The sequence below is a fragment of the Falco rusticolus genome, chromosome 2 (assembly GCF_015220075.1).
Source record: "Falco rusticolus isolate bFalRus1 chromosome 2, bFalRus1.pri, whole genome shotgun sequence".
NCBI classification, from domain to species: Eukaryota; Metazoa; Chordata; class Aves; order Falconiformes; family Falconidae; genus Falco; species Falco rusticolus.
The window spans coordinates 76521028-76537972 of record NC_051188.1 but is presented as its reverse complement, the minus strand read 5'-3'; the positions used below and the strand labels follow the sequence as shown (position 1 = coordinate 76537972).

The 16945-nt window shown below is 38.4% G+C and overlaps 1 protein-coding gene across 2 annotated transcripts in view; it reads right to left on the bottom strand.

Annotated features, from left to right (window-relative positions):
- The window catches only part of DOP1B (DOP1 leucine zipper like protein B), a 51844-nt gene that overhangs the window by 20933 nt on the left and 13966 nt on the right, over positions 1-16945 (bottom strand). For both annotated transcript variants that reach the window (XM_037376480.1, XM_037376479.1), the window contains exons 5-18: positions 14875-15064; positions 13922-14020; positions 13092-13215; positions 12410-12510; positions 11856-11970; positions 9244-9364; positions 8610-8729; positions 7914-8019; positions 6296-6487; positions 4775-5468; positions 2974-3245; positions 2033-2185; positions 901-1001; positions 35-225 (exon numbers count right to left, since the gene is read on the bottom strand). In XM_037376480.1, the coding sequence (XP_037232377.1) occupies positions 35-225; positions 901-1001; positions 2033-2185; positions 2974-3245; positions 4775-5468; positions 6296-6487; positions 7914-8019; positions 8610-8729; positions 9244-9364; positions 11856-11970; positions 12410-12510; positions 13092-13215; positions 13922-14020; positions 14875-15064 (2579 nt within the window). The remainder of the gene's footprint in view (positions 1-34; positions 226-900; positions 1002-2032; positions 2186-2973; positions 3246-4774; positions 5469-6295; positions 6488-7913; positions 8020-8609; positions 8730-9243; positions 9365-11855; positions 11971-12409; positions 12511-13091; positions 13216-13921; positions 14021-14874; positions 15065-16945) is intronic.

The following is a 16945-nucleotide window of genomic DNA, read 5'->3' as shown; positions in this document are numbered from 1 at the left end:
AGCCCTTATAGTTTCAGTCCAAGAACAGTTTTACCTGCTGAATTTTTCTGTTTGATGTAGTGGATGGACGTGCGCTGTGTCTTAGGATGAAGCAGCAGCAGCAGGACTGGTTCAAGAATCCGTGCAACATCATTAAGTGAAAGAGCACGGATCAGCCAGCCCTGTGCTGCAGCACCAATTGCGCCATCTGAACAATTGAGACTGTCCAGTACCACAAACAGAGACCTGAGTGGAGAAATCAGAACGAAGAAGTACAATTGAAATCCCTAAAAAAAGTTAATGCAAACAACAAAATAGTGGCAGGGAACAGACACAGTGCATGTTCAAGTAGGCACCAGCCAATGGCTCATGTCTACTAAAAACAACTTGATCATGCATATTTTCCTGAGCTGAGCTCAAGTACACATGCATTTGTACAAGCAAGGCCATACATATACTCACAGTCTAGAAGAGCAGCATATTTTAAAATGCTTTCACGTACTTATTTAGAAAGACTTTTAATGCTTTTGTTTCATTTTATACAAAGGTTATGGTCTCAAAAATAGGAAGTAGAACTATTATTTTTTTCTTTGCACAAGTACCTGGTTCTGTTTCCTTTGGGAAAAAATCTAACCCACTCCAAGATAAAAAATGGCTGCTATGCAGGAACTTGTCCGCAAGCTACTCTTCATACATGAAGCTCTTCCTATTTTTACAGAAATTTCCTTCACACAAAGAAGTGCACCATGCACACAGAATGCTTTGCAAAGGTAATAGTGCAAGGAAGCTGAAGATCTTCCTTTTGCTCATTTTTTGCTCCCTCTACAGAGAACTTTTTCCCACCTCAGAAAAAAGAACAGAATAAAGCACGATATAGTAAATATATAAATGTAAGTCCAAGCCAGTGGAAATGGAAAATACCTATCAAAGGACCGATTGTGAGAAGTCACTCTGCTGCCTTGGATCTCTCTGGTCAGATGCCACATGACAGAGAATCTGAACAGTGCTTCCAGCCTTGTCCCCTTTGCAAGGAAACAAGACAGATACATATTTTTTGCAGCATTTATCTCCAAGAAAGTTTTAGTGATTTTTAAACCTCTAGCAGAACAACCATTATTGTATAGATGACTGCTAATCCTTCTCAGGTAGCTTGAGAGCATTTTTCTGTTTTGCAATAGACTAAACCAAAATGCCATATATCTGTGAATGCACAGCCAAAACTCAACAGCCACTGGGTTTGTAGGAGCAAAAAACCAGATATGCCAATACACAAAAAATGTATTTCAAGACTCCTGTGTATAAACATTTTAGTCTTGGCTTGATGTTAGGGAGGTTTAAAAGCTGGATGACAAACAGGAAGACATTGTTATACAAGGTAGTGTTTATTACTGGTAATTTTGTTCAAAAGATTTTAAAAGATTTCCAAACTTTTAAGTTTCAAAATTGCAAGAGGAAAGATACGAAACCAACACCAAAGACTGAAGGTGGCTGGTTTAAGTTTTATTGTGCAAGGCATTTCTCACAAATATGCTGTAAGTTATTAAAGAACTGTTCTGTCATTAAACTAAGTAATAAAATAATTAGTAACTGACTCACTTAAAATACTGCTTACTTATTATGAGAACTAAATAATAAGGTGGACACAGGGTCAACATTATGTTGACATACACTTACAAGGTAATAAAGTCTTTTGTTGGAATATGAAGTTTACAGAATCAGCACAAAATAAAATTATTTTAGAGTTACTGGTGGAGCTGGCTTAGGTTGAAAATACTGTCAAAACCTGTAAGTTTTTAGATACTACATGATTTGGGATGAAACTAAAAAAGCTTTGGCATTGATAGAACTTGTATCCAAGGATTAATTTTAGCAGTAATCCCATGATGAACAAATCCCAGGGAACTGTAAAGGCATGGACAGAGTCTGTCAGACTCCTGGAAGACAGAGGGACCATGGGAGTGAAGAAGCGGGGTAGAAAGGAACTGGAGGGAGTCTGGGAAGCACTGCAACAACTCTACAGTGATGAAGAGGCTTCCATAACTACAGGACTTACTTTATCACGATCCAAAAGTGCATGGCAGATAATGTCTTCACAGATATTTGCCGATGGTGCCAAGCAGTGCAACCTGTAGAACAGTTCCACACAGGCAATGTGATGCTCCCGTGTCTCTTTGTTCAGCTGATTCCAGAGGACACAGGCTACTTTCTAGGGAAAAAATAATAAATGAATAAATAAATAAATATTTAAGTGCCATTTCTTCCCTGACTTACAAGCTTATTGCATAAATGTCCTCTATTACCAAAAGGGATTTCCAAATTGTCTTAGTTTAGCAAAGAGTAAGAATTCAGGTCATACACTCAGACTTAAAGGAATGCAACTTTCCTACCCTAGTAGGACAGGTAATTCAAATGTACGTGCACCAGAAATGAAGAAAAGCATTTCTGCTTTCATTTTCTGAGTCAAAACTTAACAGGCTGTACATGTGTCAGGCACAGCAATTGGAAACACAGTTATTAAGAAAACGATCTTGGAACCAATGCTGATACCAACACCAATATCAATAAATGGTCAGGAGAAGGAAAGCATCTTTGAAACATACATACTCTAAATGAGGAGGATGGATTGTTTTCAGTTTTATTCACCCACTAACATTTTCTCTTATTAGAGTGGTATCAGTTGTCTAAAGTGTAGCTTTCAACTAATGAAACCAAACCCTTCAAGTCAGAAATCAACTATACCTACCCACCAGGAATTTGGACACAAAAACAACTAGCAACTTGAAAATAACCTGCTGCTTTTGAACATCCTGCTGGGAAGCACACATATAAGCATGCAATTGCTTTCAAATGCTTGTGGAAGCAAAACTCAGTAGTGGGTCATTCTAACACAAACATGCTGCTCCCGAACATCCATGCAAATAACATTTCCTTTCCTACCCCATCCTTAGAGGTTCAGTGTAGCTAGGCAGTAAAAAAGAAAAAGAAAATTGACACCTGGTAGAAATCTGTTTTCTCTGAGATGATCTTTAGAATTTCAGGAGCAATGGGAGGAAGGGTGACCATCTGTAGCTTTCCAAAGAAGGGGTTGTGGCCAGACACTTTGTACCGCTTCATTCTGTCTTCTATCACAAGTGCCAGTGACTGGGAATGGTTGATCACCTCCAGCAGCGTGAAGATGGACACGTTCTGAACATAGCAGTCATTCACACAACAGCATATTGTCATTAAGGACTTCAGCCACAGAGGGAAGCCGGCATCACAACCTCCTTAGAAAGTAAGTGAGAAAAAAGACTTTGAATAATCTCAAGGTTATGGTTGAATTTCCAAGAATTCTTTAATCAAGCTCACAGGACCAAGATACAAAAATGACTGCCCAAATTCAACTGTCATGCTATTATGAAGTTCCTTACTTCAGAAGGGACTTGATTCAAAGCAAGTTATATTCTTTCTCCTATTTCTCCAGGCAGAAAGCTCTTGCAGGACCTCAGTAACCCAGTAACTAGTGGATTTCTGCTTTCCAGTTTATGCTTATTCACAACTAGTTTTTACAGCTGCTGTTTTCCAGCTGTTATTGTCAAAAACAACAGTAGAGGTCTGCTGATCCAAGGATGCTCTTTCAGGTAGCATTGAGGCATGTCATTTCAGCCACCATGAAGAACACAAGGAACAGATATGGCTAACATCAAGTCAAGCCATATTTCCAAGTGAATAATCAGACCAAGTTTTATTAAGGCTTGACTGGAGACAGTCTGAAGTATGAGTTCACACCTCTGGCTTCAAAAGCAAATGTTGTAACTGCTTTACTACCACAACAAAATGTCCACTCTTCCTTCTTCACATCAGACAAATTTTATATCAAATTCAACCCAGACCTTCATTATCAGAGGTTCTCTCCTTTTGACTTTAAACTTTACTTTATTCTCCAGGGTGTGCAGTTGAAAAGAATTTTGAAAGTAAACTTCTATAATCATATAATCATAGGATGATATTTCAAAGAAACACAATTATGAAAGCAAAACTTCTAAGTTCAGCTATATTGCTGACCATATGCAAGGCAACGCAAATATGCAAAAGTGTTCATGTCAAGCAGACAGCTCACCTATGCAGATGATGGGCATATCATCACTTCGCTAAGGAAGACAGCAGAAATTTGTACTGAGGTGAGGAAGATTTTCCAGATTCCCACTTCTCCATTCACTACAAACCTATCTTGTCAACTACTTTTCAGGCCAATAACTGCTCCTGCTAAAGCTGATTAATTAACTTGAATTTCCAGAACAAACAGGCCCCTCCAGCTATACAAGATTATTCTTATTCTTTTCAGCTTACATCAGACTCCTTTGAATTCAGAGGGTTAGGGAAAGACCTGGTTTTGTTTCTATTATGGTTTAGAGAGTTTTCCACCTACACACATCTTCCTCTAATACATTCTTTTCCTTTTTTCTGGGGGGGTGGGGAGGCATACATGGACAAGGGGTACTGATTTCCTGAAAATGCTGTACCATGCCTCAAGGCTCTATAGGCCAGAAGGTCTCTTCATCCTTTCAGCTACAAGTTTTGTAGTGAAAGCTTTCAAAAGAATGTGGTAAAAAGCTTGGTAAAATTTGTCCCTCGGCTACAAGACATAAAACACATGCTGATGTGAGTAGGTCTTTAATTCACATGCAGCTTGCCTTCAGCCCTGTCGAAAGGCATTACTACTGGCTCTGGTGACATGTCTTGCAAATAGCCAAGCTCACACTGCTATTTACATCCTCAAATGCTCAAGTTGCCCAGTAAAGGAATCTTTTCTTACCAGGAACCTGAAACAAAGAGAGATACAACTGTTCCATCTCCTCTTCTGAAAGATAGACGGGGAATGTAGTACAATCCAACAAAAGGTGACAAGCCGCAGAGAAAGCTTCCTTGCAGTCACCTCTAAGGGGTCCCAAGACAAGCATCACTTGCTCTAAGTCCCACTCTTCTTCCTCCTTTTCCTTGTGATTACTGGAGTTGCAGTCAGGAGGAAGAGGATTAGAACTCTTGTTCTTGAATGGTGACCCACGAACTGAGAACAAGTCTGAAAGCATTTGTTTAAACTGAGGTACAGTGATTTGCTTTGCATCCCATGGGCTCTTTTTCTTGCTAGCACTTTCAAGTAATCTGTAGCCATTCTCTTTCTTCTCTTTTCCACTCAGATTCATTGCTGACATGCTTTCGTTACTTGTTTCTTGAATTTGCACCCCAAAAATGTATTTACTGGAAAACTTGGCAACCAGCTCTTGGATGCAATACAAAGTCTTCTGAATGCTCCCCCCTTTCTTCCAGACATCATCTCTCTCAAGGGTCACAGTTGGCATCCCCAGGTGCTGAGAGAGCTCTGGGGAGGAAGCACTTAGACCAATGCCACTGTCTTCTGACTTCAGGGGAGGGAATGGAGCCTCATCCTCCTCCTGCAGCTCAGATTTAGTCTCCAAGGTTATGTCCACATCTTCCTTTTTCACTGGGCTCTAAAACAGGAATGTTAATGTGGTTAATGTGGCACTGCATAGATAATTTTCAACTATGTAAAACTGTGACAGGCATTGGGGAACAGCAATGACAGAAAAATCCCCTAGTATTTGCAATTTCCAGATACAGATTATTTTTACAAAATCTTGAGACACAGTTATTTGTAAGCAGTTCAGTTCAATTGCATTTAAAACCTAACAGTTGTTTGTATAATCCTCACACCTTGAGTCATCAAACACCAACAGATCCATAGCTACAGATCCCTAGCAAATGGAAATGTTTCCTTAAAATCAAGTCACCACTACAACAGTATTACATGTTAGATTATTTCTAGTCAAATGCATGTATTTGTTCAACTACAAAACTTCGGCAGGCTATGCTTGTGTGATTGCTTTATGCCATCTACTCCTCGTTCCCTATCATGGTCTCTTGCACACAAAGAATAGCACATTGTGTTAATTAATTGAAAGCCTTGCAGACCTAATGAGCTGTAAAGCTGGACTTGATTTGGCAACTTGAATCTTTAGCAACTGCAGGATGCTGAGTACCTTTTCAAAACCACCAAGATCACATTCTTCTTAAGATGTATGATTATAGCCTCAGTTTCAGACAAGACTACACCCCTTCACTGTCAAATAATTCAACCAAGTCATAACTGAATACTCAGTAACAAGGCATCACATAGCTCTGGAAAGCATCAAGGTAAGTTTCAAAAATCTTTATTGCTGCAGTAATCATCTAGATTTAAGTTAGGAGAACTAGCATGTTAAAATAAGTTATGTCACTAAAAAATTTAAACATTTATGAGTAGTTGAAAAACACCTACCCCATTTCCACTTCCTGTCTCAATGTCCAAATAGGAAGGGGGCATTTGCACTTTGCTCAGCACCTTAAAACAGGTCTTTAAAGCATGAGTGAGTTCTGGTAAACCTAAGAGTTCCATATTTTCCAGGAGACACTGCACCATATAACTGAGCATCTGTGGAAGATACTGAGTTTGCACTTCAGAGTAGAGTTCCTAAAATAAATAAGAATTGTTTAAAATAGTTATCACATATTATTCAGCTGTCTAGCAAAACTGATCAATGATTAAGTCCATTCATGAATGGTTAAGCTGTACAAACTTTCTTCAGTGCCATTCATTCTTTCTTCATTCTACATGATGAACCCATGAATCATATGCTAAAAATCTTAGGATAGTCAGCCAGCTACTAAGAGACCAGAAAGTCCCAGGAAATTATATACCCAATGTGGTGGTGTGCTTCCCCCTTCCCACTGCACCCTGACCTAATGATGACTTGACTGTATTCAGCTCAAAGTGGATTTGGGAGTTTGACTTGAGCAGCACACATATCTCACAAAACAGATAACAGATAACTAATGCTGTCTAACAAGAAAACCAAATGATGCACGAGGTGAGGCAGGGGCCTCACAGCCTGGTGTTGCATCAGTGAAGTCCAGGAAGACACCCACACATCTGTTACTGTGAGTCTGTACCGTAAATCACTGTACCTGTACCAAATCCTCCCTGCTCTGTGCTGAACCATCACAGGGCCCACTGACATTCCAGATTTGATACCTCGTTAAGAACAAACTGGCACACAATAACTGACTCAGCCCCACCTCACCATGAGTATAAATCTGGGATTTTAGAATCCGTTTTTTTTGTTGTTTGTTTGGGGTTTTTTATTTTTGAGGACAAAATCTCCAACTACTGGATGGGTCAAGGGGCCTGTATCTCTCACCTCCCCAATCAGGGACACCTCTTTGGTAAGATTTGTGCCTCCGACTACATTGGACGTTACCTAGGACAATATTCTTAACAAAAGCACTGAACTCTTAAGCTCAATTTTTGCAGTAAGTGCATTTATCAACGGTGATTCTGAACTTGATTTATTAAGGTGACGGATATAACATCTATTCTTTCAGCTTTGTGAAACTGTTTCAGTGAAAGTCCTTAAACTGTGCTCTGACAGGTAAATGTTGACACCGATGAGTGGCTGTGCAAATAATCCTTTAGACTTAAAGTTGCTGACCAAGTCTGAGACAAGGATTGGATCTAGCTGCACCTAGACCCCTCTCTGAGAAGGTGTTTAGAAAGCAAGGGGATCTTTTCCGAACCTTGTGACTCAATGGGAAGGCTGTCTCCCCCCACCAGCCACCCATCAGACTCTTAACACAATACCTAAGAAGCAAAATGTACACTTTTTCATTCCTTTGATTAGAATCACCATATTTTAAAATGCAAACAATTTCTATTTTGCTAGGCAATAGCATGGGTAGCCATATATGAAGTCAGCACATAAAACTATACTATACAGAATACAGTATGCATATGCACATGTATGCCAATTTGCCTATTTTCATTTAAGGTAACCACAATACAGATTATTTTATTTTAAGTTTATTAAAACTTCAAAGCAGTTAACTTCAGGTTGCCTTACCAAAGGAATCACATCAAGAAGAAACACCAACAGTGTGCAGAGCTCTGAAATTGTGGGAGGAGTGCTAATATTTTCAAGAGGATACATCATCTGTGTGGATTTATTTCTGAATTGAGAGAAACATTATTATGTAAGCTTTTTTTAGTGTCAAAATTCTTGTTACAATAAAAAACCTTCATCAAACCCACCACAAAATACTGAACAGCTAGGTTTTCTGAAGCAGAGTAAAATGAGACTTCTAATACAGCAGGACAAAATATTCTGTCAAAACCACCTAAACTGTAGCTTGTATGTCAGATGCTAAAGTGCTTCTACTTTTCAGACTGAATCTCTATACACAATCTTACTACTCTCTTATATTTAGAAAGAGATAAAAAGATAGATATCTTTAGTTTTCTTCAAAAAACACTTGTTCTTCCAAGGAAGACCTCTTCACCTCCCCTCCCACACCTCTTCCTCCTTCAGCTGTCATTTTGAAAGCAATTTCTTTTCTTCTCAGGTTGCAAGTTTCCATCTAATTGTTTACCTGTTTGCAGTCTTGAATTATTTTAGGATGCAACATAAATATCTGTCTGATTCTAGCATGTGCTATGTTCCTTCTAGAATTAAAATGCTTCAGTAAACATTATTATCTTACGCAGATACCTCTTAAGTGGCATTTTTAAGAGGGGCACTATTGTTTAACAACATAAACACCTGAAACAATCTTCAAAACATTTGGTCATGTAATCCCAAAGGAAATCCGTGCTTAAGGATGTGATTAATAAGTTGACTGTTTTGACAATTTCCGAAGCATTCTTGTTCTCTTTGATTGCACTGTGTGAAAGAAAAAAAAAAAAAAAGCAGGGGAAAAAACCCAAACCAGACGTCAGTGAAGATTTTAAGAGCATGCACACCACAGTATTAGCCGATGCATTCTAAAATATTTTCCCCCATTTCTCTACAAGATAAAAGACATTGATTGTTTTAAATCAAGGGCTAAGCTGTTCTGGAATAACTACAGTCTGAGCATCTTTCTCCTAGATGAAAGAAATCAAACCTTGAGCTTTGCAAATCAAAAGGCTAAGAGTTCTGTCACCAGACTGATTGGCCAATATAACTGGATTTAATCAACACCAATCATATGCAGTGTACTTCATTTTCTGCTCTGCTGATCAAAAAGAATTCAAACATGTGCAGGGAAAAAGTTAAGTCATAGGAATATCTCATCTTCTCTACAGAAGGTCACTTGGTTAAAAACCTAACATTCCTTAAATTGGTTAGATTTTAATAACCTAACTTAATATAAATGATACAGCTTCAGTTCATACTCAAAAAATGGTAACTATACCTTGCAAGTATGTTGCCACTTTGATTGTAGCTGAGTTTGAGATCAGAACCAAGTGCATCTTTGCAATAGGAATAAAAGGCTCTAATAACTTCAAGGAATAGATCACCAACAACCTGTGGCCCTGCAATTGAAGGAGAAAAGAATCCATTAGTTGCACTGAAGCAATTGCTAGGTGGCTCAGTTACAAACTTGTATTGACTTAAATTAGGGCTAGCTAGACTAAAAAAACACAATCACCTAAGTAGGAAGAAAATGCTTATGTGGCTTTTTAAAATGTCAGATTTTCCAGTTAAAATAAAATTAAATATGTAGTTAAATATTTGGGTTTGTTTTAATTCTAGTTAAATACCACCTGTTCCTTTTAGGAACTTTTAAAACTGGTACTTGGAAAGCCTGGTTCTACATTACACTTAAGTCACTGCAGTTAGGCACCCACACTGCAATCACTTACAAGTAGGCATAATCATAACCATGAATCTGCAGTTCACATGCCGAAAATAATCCCTGTCTGTATCCATAAGGAAAACAAGCAGGTTTCACAACACACGTTTAACATAGTAGCCTTAATTAAATCTTGAGGGACAGAAATCGGAAAAATCAGCAAATTGAGGAAGTTCAAAGGCCTAAATACATAAAAAAATGCATATTTATAAACAGTTTTAAGAAGGTAGTATAAGTTAGGTGTGTGCTGACAACCGCACCCAGTTTTCAAGGGTCAGCACTTTTTTGTTTTACCTGAAATTGTCTATAGAGGAGGTGAACAAATAATTACAATACTCTAAACATGGAACCGTTAAAAAAAAGTAGTGTATAAAGCATTCCAATGAGTGCTTCTAAAAAAGAAAAAAGTTAAAATTACTAAGAGTAGCAGAAAAGGTCAAAGACTCTTGTTATGTTTTAGTTTGCTACCTTTAATTAAAAATATAGTTGCATTGCTAAATCCACTTCAAAATGAAGTAAAAGTCACGTTGGCTTAAGGCTCAAGAAGTTGTATTTTGTGTGCTGACTGGAACAGAAAGATTACACTGTATAATGCAGTTCAGCTAAATAACCCTTATCTGTAGTTCAGTTTAGCACTGATTGTCAGCCAAATAAAACATACAAAAGGGTAGTATCTGTCATCTACTTGCTAAATTAGATTAATCAATACATTTATAGTGTAACAACCTTATTCTCTTCTTCAGCATTTGTGTCAAGAAATAAAAATGCTTTATATAAGAGGCTTTAATCGCAATGGACTTTTTTAAAGAGCCACCAGAAACCAGCTAAAACCAGCAGAAGGAAACATTAGCATCACTGTCTTATAAACAGACTAACAACTGCTCCTACCAAAGTAGCGTTCATTTGTTAGATAAGCAATACAGAATCCTCATTTTTTCCTGGCAGTGCTTTGACAATTCTTTAACAGGAAATGCGCTTAAAAGGACTTCCCTGACCCATGAAAGAGGATAAGCTTACCAGAAACAGGAGCCTGTAAAGCAAACTGCCACTCAAGCATTTAGCCTCAGTACATGAGTTTTCTTCTAAGTCTACAGGCTTAGTCAACGATAATATTACTCTCTTACCCAGGATAACACCTAAAACAACACTCCCGGATACAGTCAGTCACTAAGACTCTATTGCCCAGTTAACCAGTCCATAGGCTTCTCATAACTGCCAGATACACAAAATATAATTTCAAAGACGTATCTGTACATACATGGTTCTCACAGAATACTATTAAATCCTAAAATTCTGTCAAGTCACTTTGGCTTAGTTTTTTGATGCAGAAAGTAGAACTTCCCCTTTAAAATAAGAGCCGGCAGAGCCTCACCCTTCTGGTGCTGGCAAAGTCATGTACACAACAGGACAGACATGGGACAGGGAAGAGGAGAAATACGTCACAGCTCAGTCAAGTCTCAAACTATAGCTCCCAGAGCAGCATCAGGCCAGCACAAGCCAGCAGTGCTACTGACAGAGGCACCCCTGCCTCCCCACACTCCTAACAGGTTATTTCCAGCTGAAGAAACTGCAGGGAAGCGGTACTTCCCACTTTGGCAGCAGTGCCACCATAGGCTACGTGCCCATGGGACCAGAGCGTCTGGGAAAGCAACACCATCATGACAGTCTGGTGCAAGTGTGTAGAAAGGCCTGCAAATACAACCAAGCCCTGGAAACATCGAGGCAAGAGTAGTACCAGTGGTTTTCCAGATAGAAGCCACTTCATAAGACAGAACAGAAAGAGGCCTAACTGTTTTAGCAAATAAGCTCCAAGGAACAAACTGAGCAAAACATCAAGACTAGGGCAGAAGTGGTTCTTTTTATGTAACCCTCAGATCGTAGTTCCAGGCACAGAAAAGCATTATCCTCACTAGCATACATCCATGCTACCAAGTGGAGTGCTCTGCAGAAGAACCAGAGATAACTTGGAGAGGGTGCTTGCTCCAGAGGACCATTCTGAACCAGGTCCGAGGCAAGGAACACAGCCAGCCGCACGCTAATACGCAATGCACACACATTCAGAATTAGGAACAATTGTGCAGGGTGTTGTCTTGAGTCCTACTGTCAAAGGCAATGAACACCAAGTTGTAACAGCCATTAGCAGTCGTAACAGAAATGACAAGCAATAGTACCTATTTCAGGTTTGTCAAGGAGACTGATTAGGATGCGGAAGGGTTTCAAATAAGCTTGATGTTGTTCCTCTGTATCAGACTCTGGGCACTTCTGATGTAAAATTCCAATCAAACTCTAGTAAAAAGAAAACACCAAAATGTTATGTGAAGATGACAGATTGCCATTTTATTAAGACTTGCAGTATTTCTAAATTTGATTTTGTTTAGTACTGACTAAAATTGTACTTCAGCTTTCCATACAGAGTAGACAAATCAATGACATCACCGTCTGTACTCAAGAGCTGTTCTTATTTAGAGAAGCATTTTTAAATAATTCACGTAGTTCATCAAAGGTGCTTTCACTAGATTCTATTTGCATTGTAAGCACATACAATATTGGGTAAAATACAGCACAGCAGGCATTCAGATAGATGAAAATATAACCACCAAAAGGATGCTATCTTCAGAGACAAAAGGTGAAGGACAAGCCAAGCGGCACAGTGAACAATTCTAGATGCAGTTTGCGCTAACATTTGAAAGGATCCTAGATACATCCGTATACAATGAACACCCACCTCAACCAAAAGATCTTTAGAATATTTTCCAAAGAAATAAATAGCACGGTCTTCAGAAGTTGTTGAGTCTGGAGCAAAAGTACCACCTTTAATATCAGAGCCTACAAGATAAACAGAGGCACTAGGTGTACTGAGAAACACCACAGTACAGAACACTACACATATGTCATTTATACAAACATCTAAATTACACTGCATTTTTAACCTTTGTTATTTCAACACTTTGCTTGAAACTAAATCACATACTGCCCAAGAACGGCCCACATATCACACTTTGAGGCATCAAGATATGCTATACTGAACATAAATCAAAACTCAGGTCAGATCCAGACATGGGGTCAGCAAAGGCAGCCATCATGCAACTCCATGGCTGCAGCTCTTGCCCCATCACTTTTAGCCTCCTCTTATGCCGTTAAAAGGAGAAAGATGGGGAGAAGCTATAGCTTCTTATAGCCCCTCCTTCACAACTAAGGCCACGTGGGAAAAAAAGAGACTATTACTTCCAGAGGGCAAGGTTAAAATAGCACTCCACTCCTTTCAGTCCACTGAACCACTTCAGAATGAACTGTAGATGGGACTAGAAATAACTCGTCAGATACCCTGTAATTCAGAACAGTGAGATGAATTTTTTTTCCCCCTTAGGTATTCAGAATATTGAATATCACTGTATATTGTACAGTACCGAGCAACCATGCGTATAATCTTCTATTGAGTGACATGTCTCTTCTCAACAATGTCTGTGTAGCTGCTGACAGAATGCAGACTAAATCAGTCCTGCGCAATAGAATAGTGCTTTCGTTGCAGTCCTAGGATAAAAACAAACATACTTTAGCTGTTTATGAACACTGAAACAAGTCAAATTGGTAATGAAGGTTGGTTTTTTTAACTGGTAATATTAATGTTTTGGAAAAAAAGACAGCAAAGTATCAACAACAAAATATTCTGTATATTAAAAATCTCAAGAAAGGCCATCTGACACAATTGTGATAATTTCTGTATTTCAGTTAAGCTAAAAATATTAAAGACTTCATTATGCTATGCCTTAAGACTTAAAATTTCTTGCTGCTTTCAAAATACTGACTATAATACTAGGTAAGTTAGAAGAGGATGGGAAACAACCCATTTCAAGCAACATTTTCTCTCCTAGTCTTTAAAAGCAGTATCTTTGTTTAGTGCAGACAGTTCCAAACGCTGAAATCCTACTTGAAAAAGGAGCGTGAGTTTTTTCCATATGCAGTTTCTCAGGCCTGAATTTAAGCCCATTCCAAATATCATGCAATATTCACTGCAAAAGCATGTCTTCATTTGAAGCTGTAAGGAGTCTGAGAAGCAGCAGTCTCCTCTACTATTAAAACTGATGGGGGGAAAACAAACTGCAAAACCTGTTCATTGATTTCGAAGGCACAAAATTCAGACATTTGGCAATAACAGAGGTAGGAGCTGGATTGGTTTCACAGAAGACACCTTCCCACACAAAGCGTGCATGCCACAACACCAAAGTAATCTTGTTACCAAAGCTGTATAAAACGGGAAGAAGAAGAGAATCGCTTCTAGAGTGTTTCTTTGCACAAGGACATTTGAATCCAATACTGATACACACAAAGACTTTATCTGTAGAAGGAAAAGAAAAAACACAGTGGTGTTTTATGTCATGATAACATTTAAACTACAATCACTATTAATAATCACAAGAAGGAAAGAAAGCAAATTGGTTATATCTGAACCTTAAAAATAAGAGGATAATTACCCAGCCATTTAACTCTGCCCCCAACATGAGTTAAAAAACAGTTTTGTGGAATGCTGTTAAAAGAATTGTTAACACTTTGCTACAACGATTGTTGGCTTTGTAATGATACAGAATGTCATAGTGTGGCATCAGTAGCCATCAGGCAGAATGTGAAGCCTCACAAAATGCTGGCACTAAAGCATTCCAACTAGCATTAGTTATTCTTCACTCAATTTAACATAAATTACTACCTACTGAAGATTTCCATTTTACTGAAAAAAGATACTAAATTTCAGAATTGTCTTCCAAAACAGAACACACTTTGAGAAATCCACATTAAACATTGTATGTACTGTATTATTGAAAAGCTAGTCTTCAACCTTAAATGACAATTCAGAACAAGTAGACCAAAGATGCCAGATTTATCTTCTGATTTGATACAGTCAGTCTTTTAAGGCTGTATGCAGTACCAATTACCAAAAACTGCAGAAGCTTCGAAAGCCTTGCATTCTGCAGGCTAACCAAAATCTGTATAGGAGGTTCTCTGCTATATTTCAGGTAAGATGCTCCCATGAAGTAACCACATTAAGCAATTCCAGTGTGGACTTTTCAGCTTCTCTTTCTCTCTCTCCAAAACATTTTTAAGAGCATGTCACTCTAATACAGAGAAGGCACAGTTTGCTACTAGGCTGGTATTACGGTAAATAAAACTGTTCTATGAGGAGTGTCATGAACTTACCGTGAGCTTATAATCTGTGCCAAGCATGTACTTCTGCTGTTTTCCAGACAGCTCTCTGTTGATATGACTGACAACAAAAAGAGAAGCTGGTAGCCTAATGGATGGGCTGACCAATACACTGCCCCAGAGTGCTCCATAGAACACTTCTTGGCCCATCAGTAAGGAGAGCTTCACAAGCAGAGCATCTGTTCTGTATGGAAACATAGTTGACGTGAGAAAAACAGATTTTTGTTAGTTCAGTTTTGTACCATAAAAAGGCATACACAGAATTAGCACTGTAGTTGACATAATTTGATTTCCTCATCTTTGTATTATCAGTATTGCCCTTTTCATGTGAAGATGACTGCATCTGATTGTATGAAAACAATAAAAAAAGCACCCAATCCTTTGTCGTTGTACACACTCACTGAAACAAAGTTTCTGTGCATACTTTGGAAACTTCTCCAGTAATTATCTGTAAACATTAAGCTTTGAACAATTACTGCAGTAGCTCTGATTGCAAAATATTTATGGCGAGAGGTGTGCAATGCTGAACTGGAAATAGTTTAAGCTGATGCTACACTCTGAAAGCCAGTTTTATTAGTCTGTGAACTGGAAGATATCCTACATATTTGTCCTTGCAATTATAAATCAATGGGCTCAATTTGTAAGTCACTGAATGAAGAAAAAACATGAGATAAAATAACATGCTGACAGTTATTGCACAGAGGACTGGTACTGGTACACTGAAATTGGTTTAAAGGCAGTCACGTTGGAGGTCTTATGACTGACAGCACATTCTCTGCTATGGCAACTTGGTCAGTACTCCAGTATTTTACTATAATGTAGCAATTAAATCCTCGTGTGAGGAATGTACAGAAAAGAGTCCAACACAGAAGAGGGGACCTCCCCCTCACCCCCAGTCAGATAAAGTAGCCCTCAAGCCATTTTTTCCTTTTCCAGTGTGTGTGCACGCACACAAATTCATGCATATGTGTGTTTAAGAACATAATGTCTAGGCTGAAGCATGACCCAAGCTAGTACTTCTGTCAAGTTCAGGAACAGCAGGGAAGGTATCAGTGTTAGTCTTCAATGTTGAAGATTCTGAAAACATTCAGTGGAAAGTCTCTCATGAAGCTGAATTTAAAATTATTCTAACACACCTTCCAGCAAGATATCTTGGTCTATCTTTCTTGCACCAGGATTATTACAATAAGTAAACTAAAGAATGACTTTCTCATGTAATTTTTACATTTCACAAAGTAATGTTAATTTTGGCATAAATCTTTCACAGTGAAATATATGGTCAATTCTTCTCTGTGATCCTGTTTGTTCAAGGCAAAGAGGAAAACAACGCCATCAAGAATAGAGGAAAAAGGCACATAAACAGAAGTTGGATTTTGGAAGTTCACTACTTCAAATTTAGTTTCAAAGTTCAGTCTTCCTAAAAAGGCTTCAGGCAGACAAGAGATTTAGTTCCAAGGGAACCCCCTTCTCCCCCAAGTCCTTGTCAACTAGTGCTGTAGGAAAGAGAAAATTATACAGCCTGACAAACGGCACGTACTAAAATTCTGTTTCTCCAGCAGATGTGTGAAGAGGTATTTACTTGTCCATAGATCTGATGTTCTGGAATTGGCAACTGAGTGCTACTCACCAAGTTGGGAACACATGCAATCTACTCTTAGCTGCTCCAGCAATTGATAGGAGCCTTCAATTTAATACTGGTTTTTAAAAAGAAGCATTAGACATAGAAATATTTTGCTTATTATATGTACATAATCTACATGGCCTGGCATATCTTGCTCTTTTTTTCTTTTTAAGGGTACACACAGCTATTTAAGATTCAAAAAGCACAGAGAGAACAGCTAACACATCCAGATCAGCAAAACAAAAGCAAGTACATTACCGATGTAACATTTAGTGACTGTTTAAGCAAAGAAACATTTGGATGAAACTTACAGTGGTTTGGTTCTTATAAGATCTTACAAAACAGTTCTGGTAACTTAAGTAAAACCACTACACAAATGGGTGCTCAGCTGCTTTTCTCAGCATGCTTCCTCATCCTGACTTTATTGTACTGAATGCCACTGTC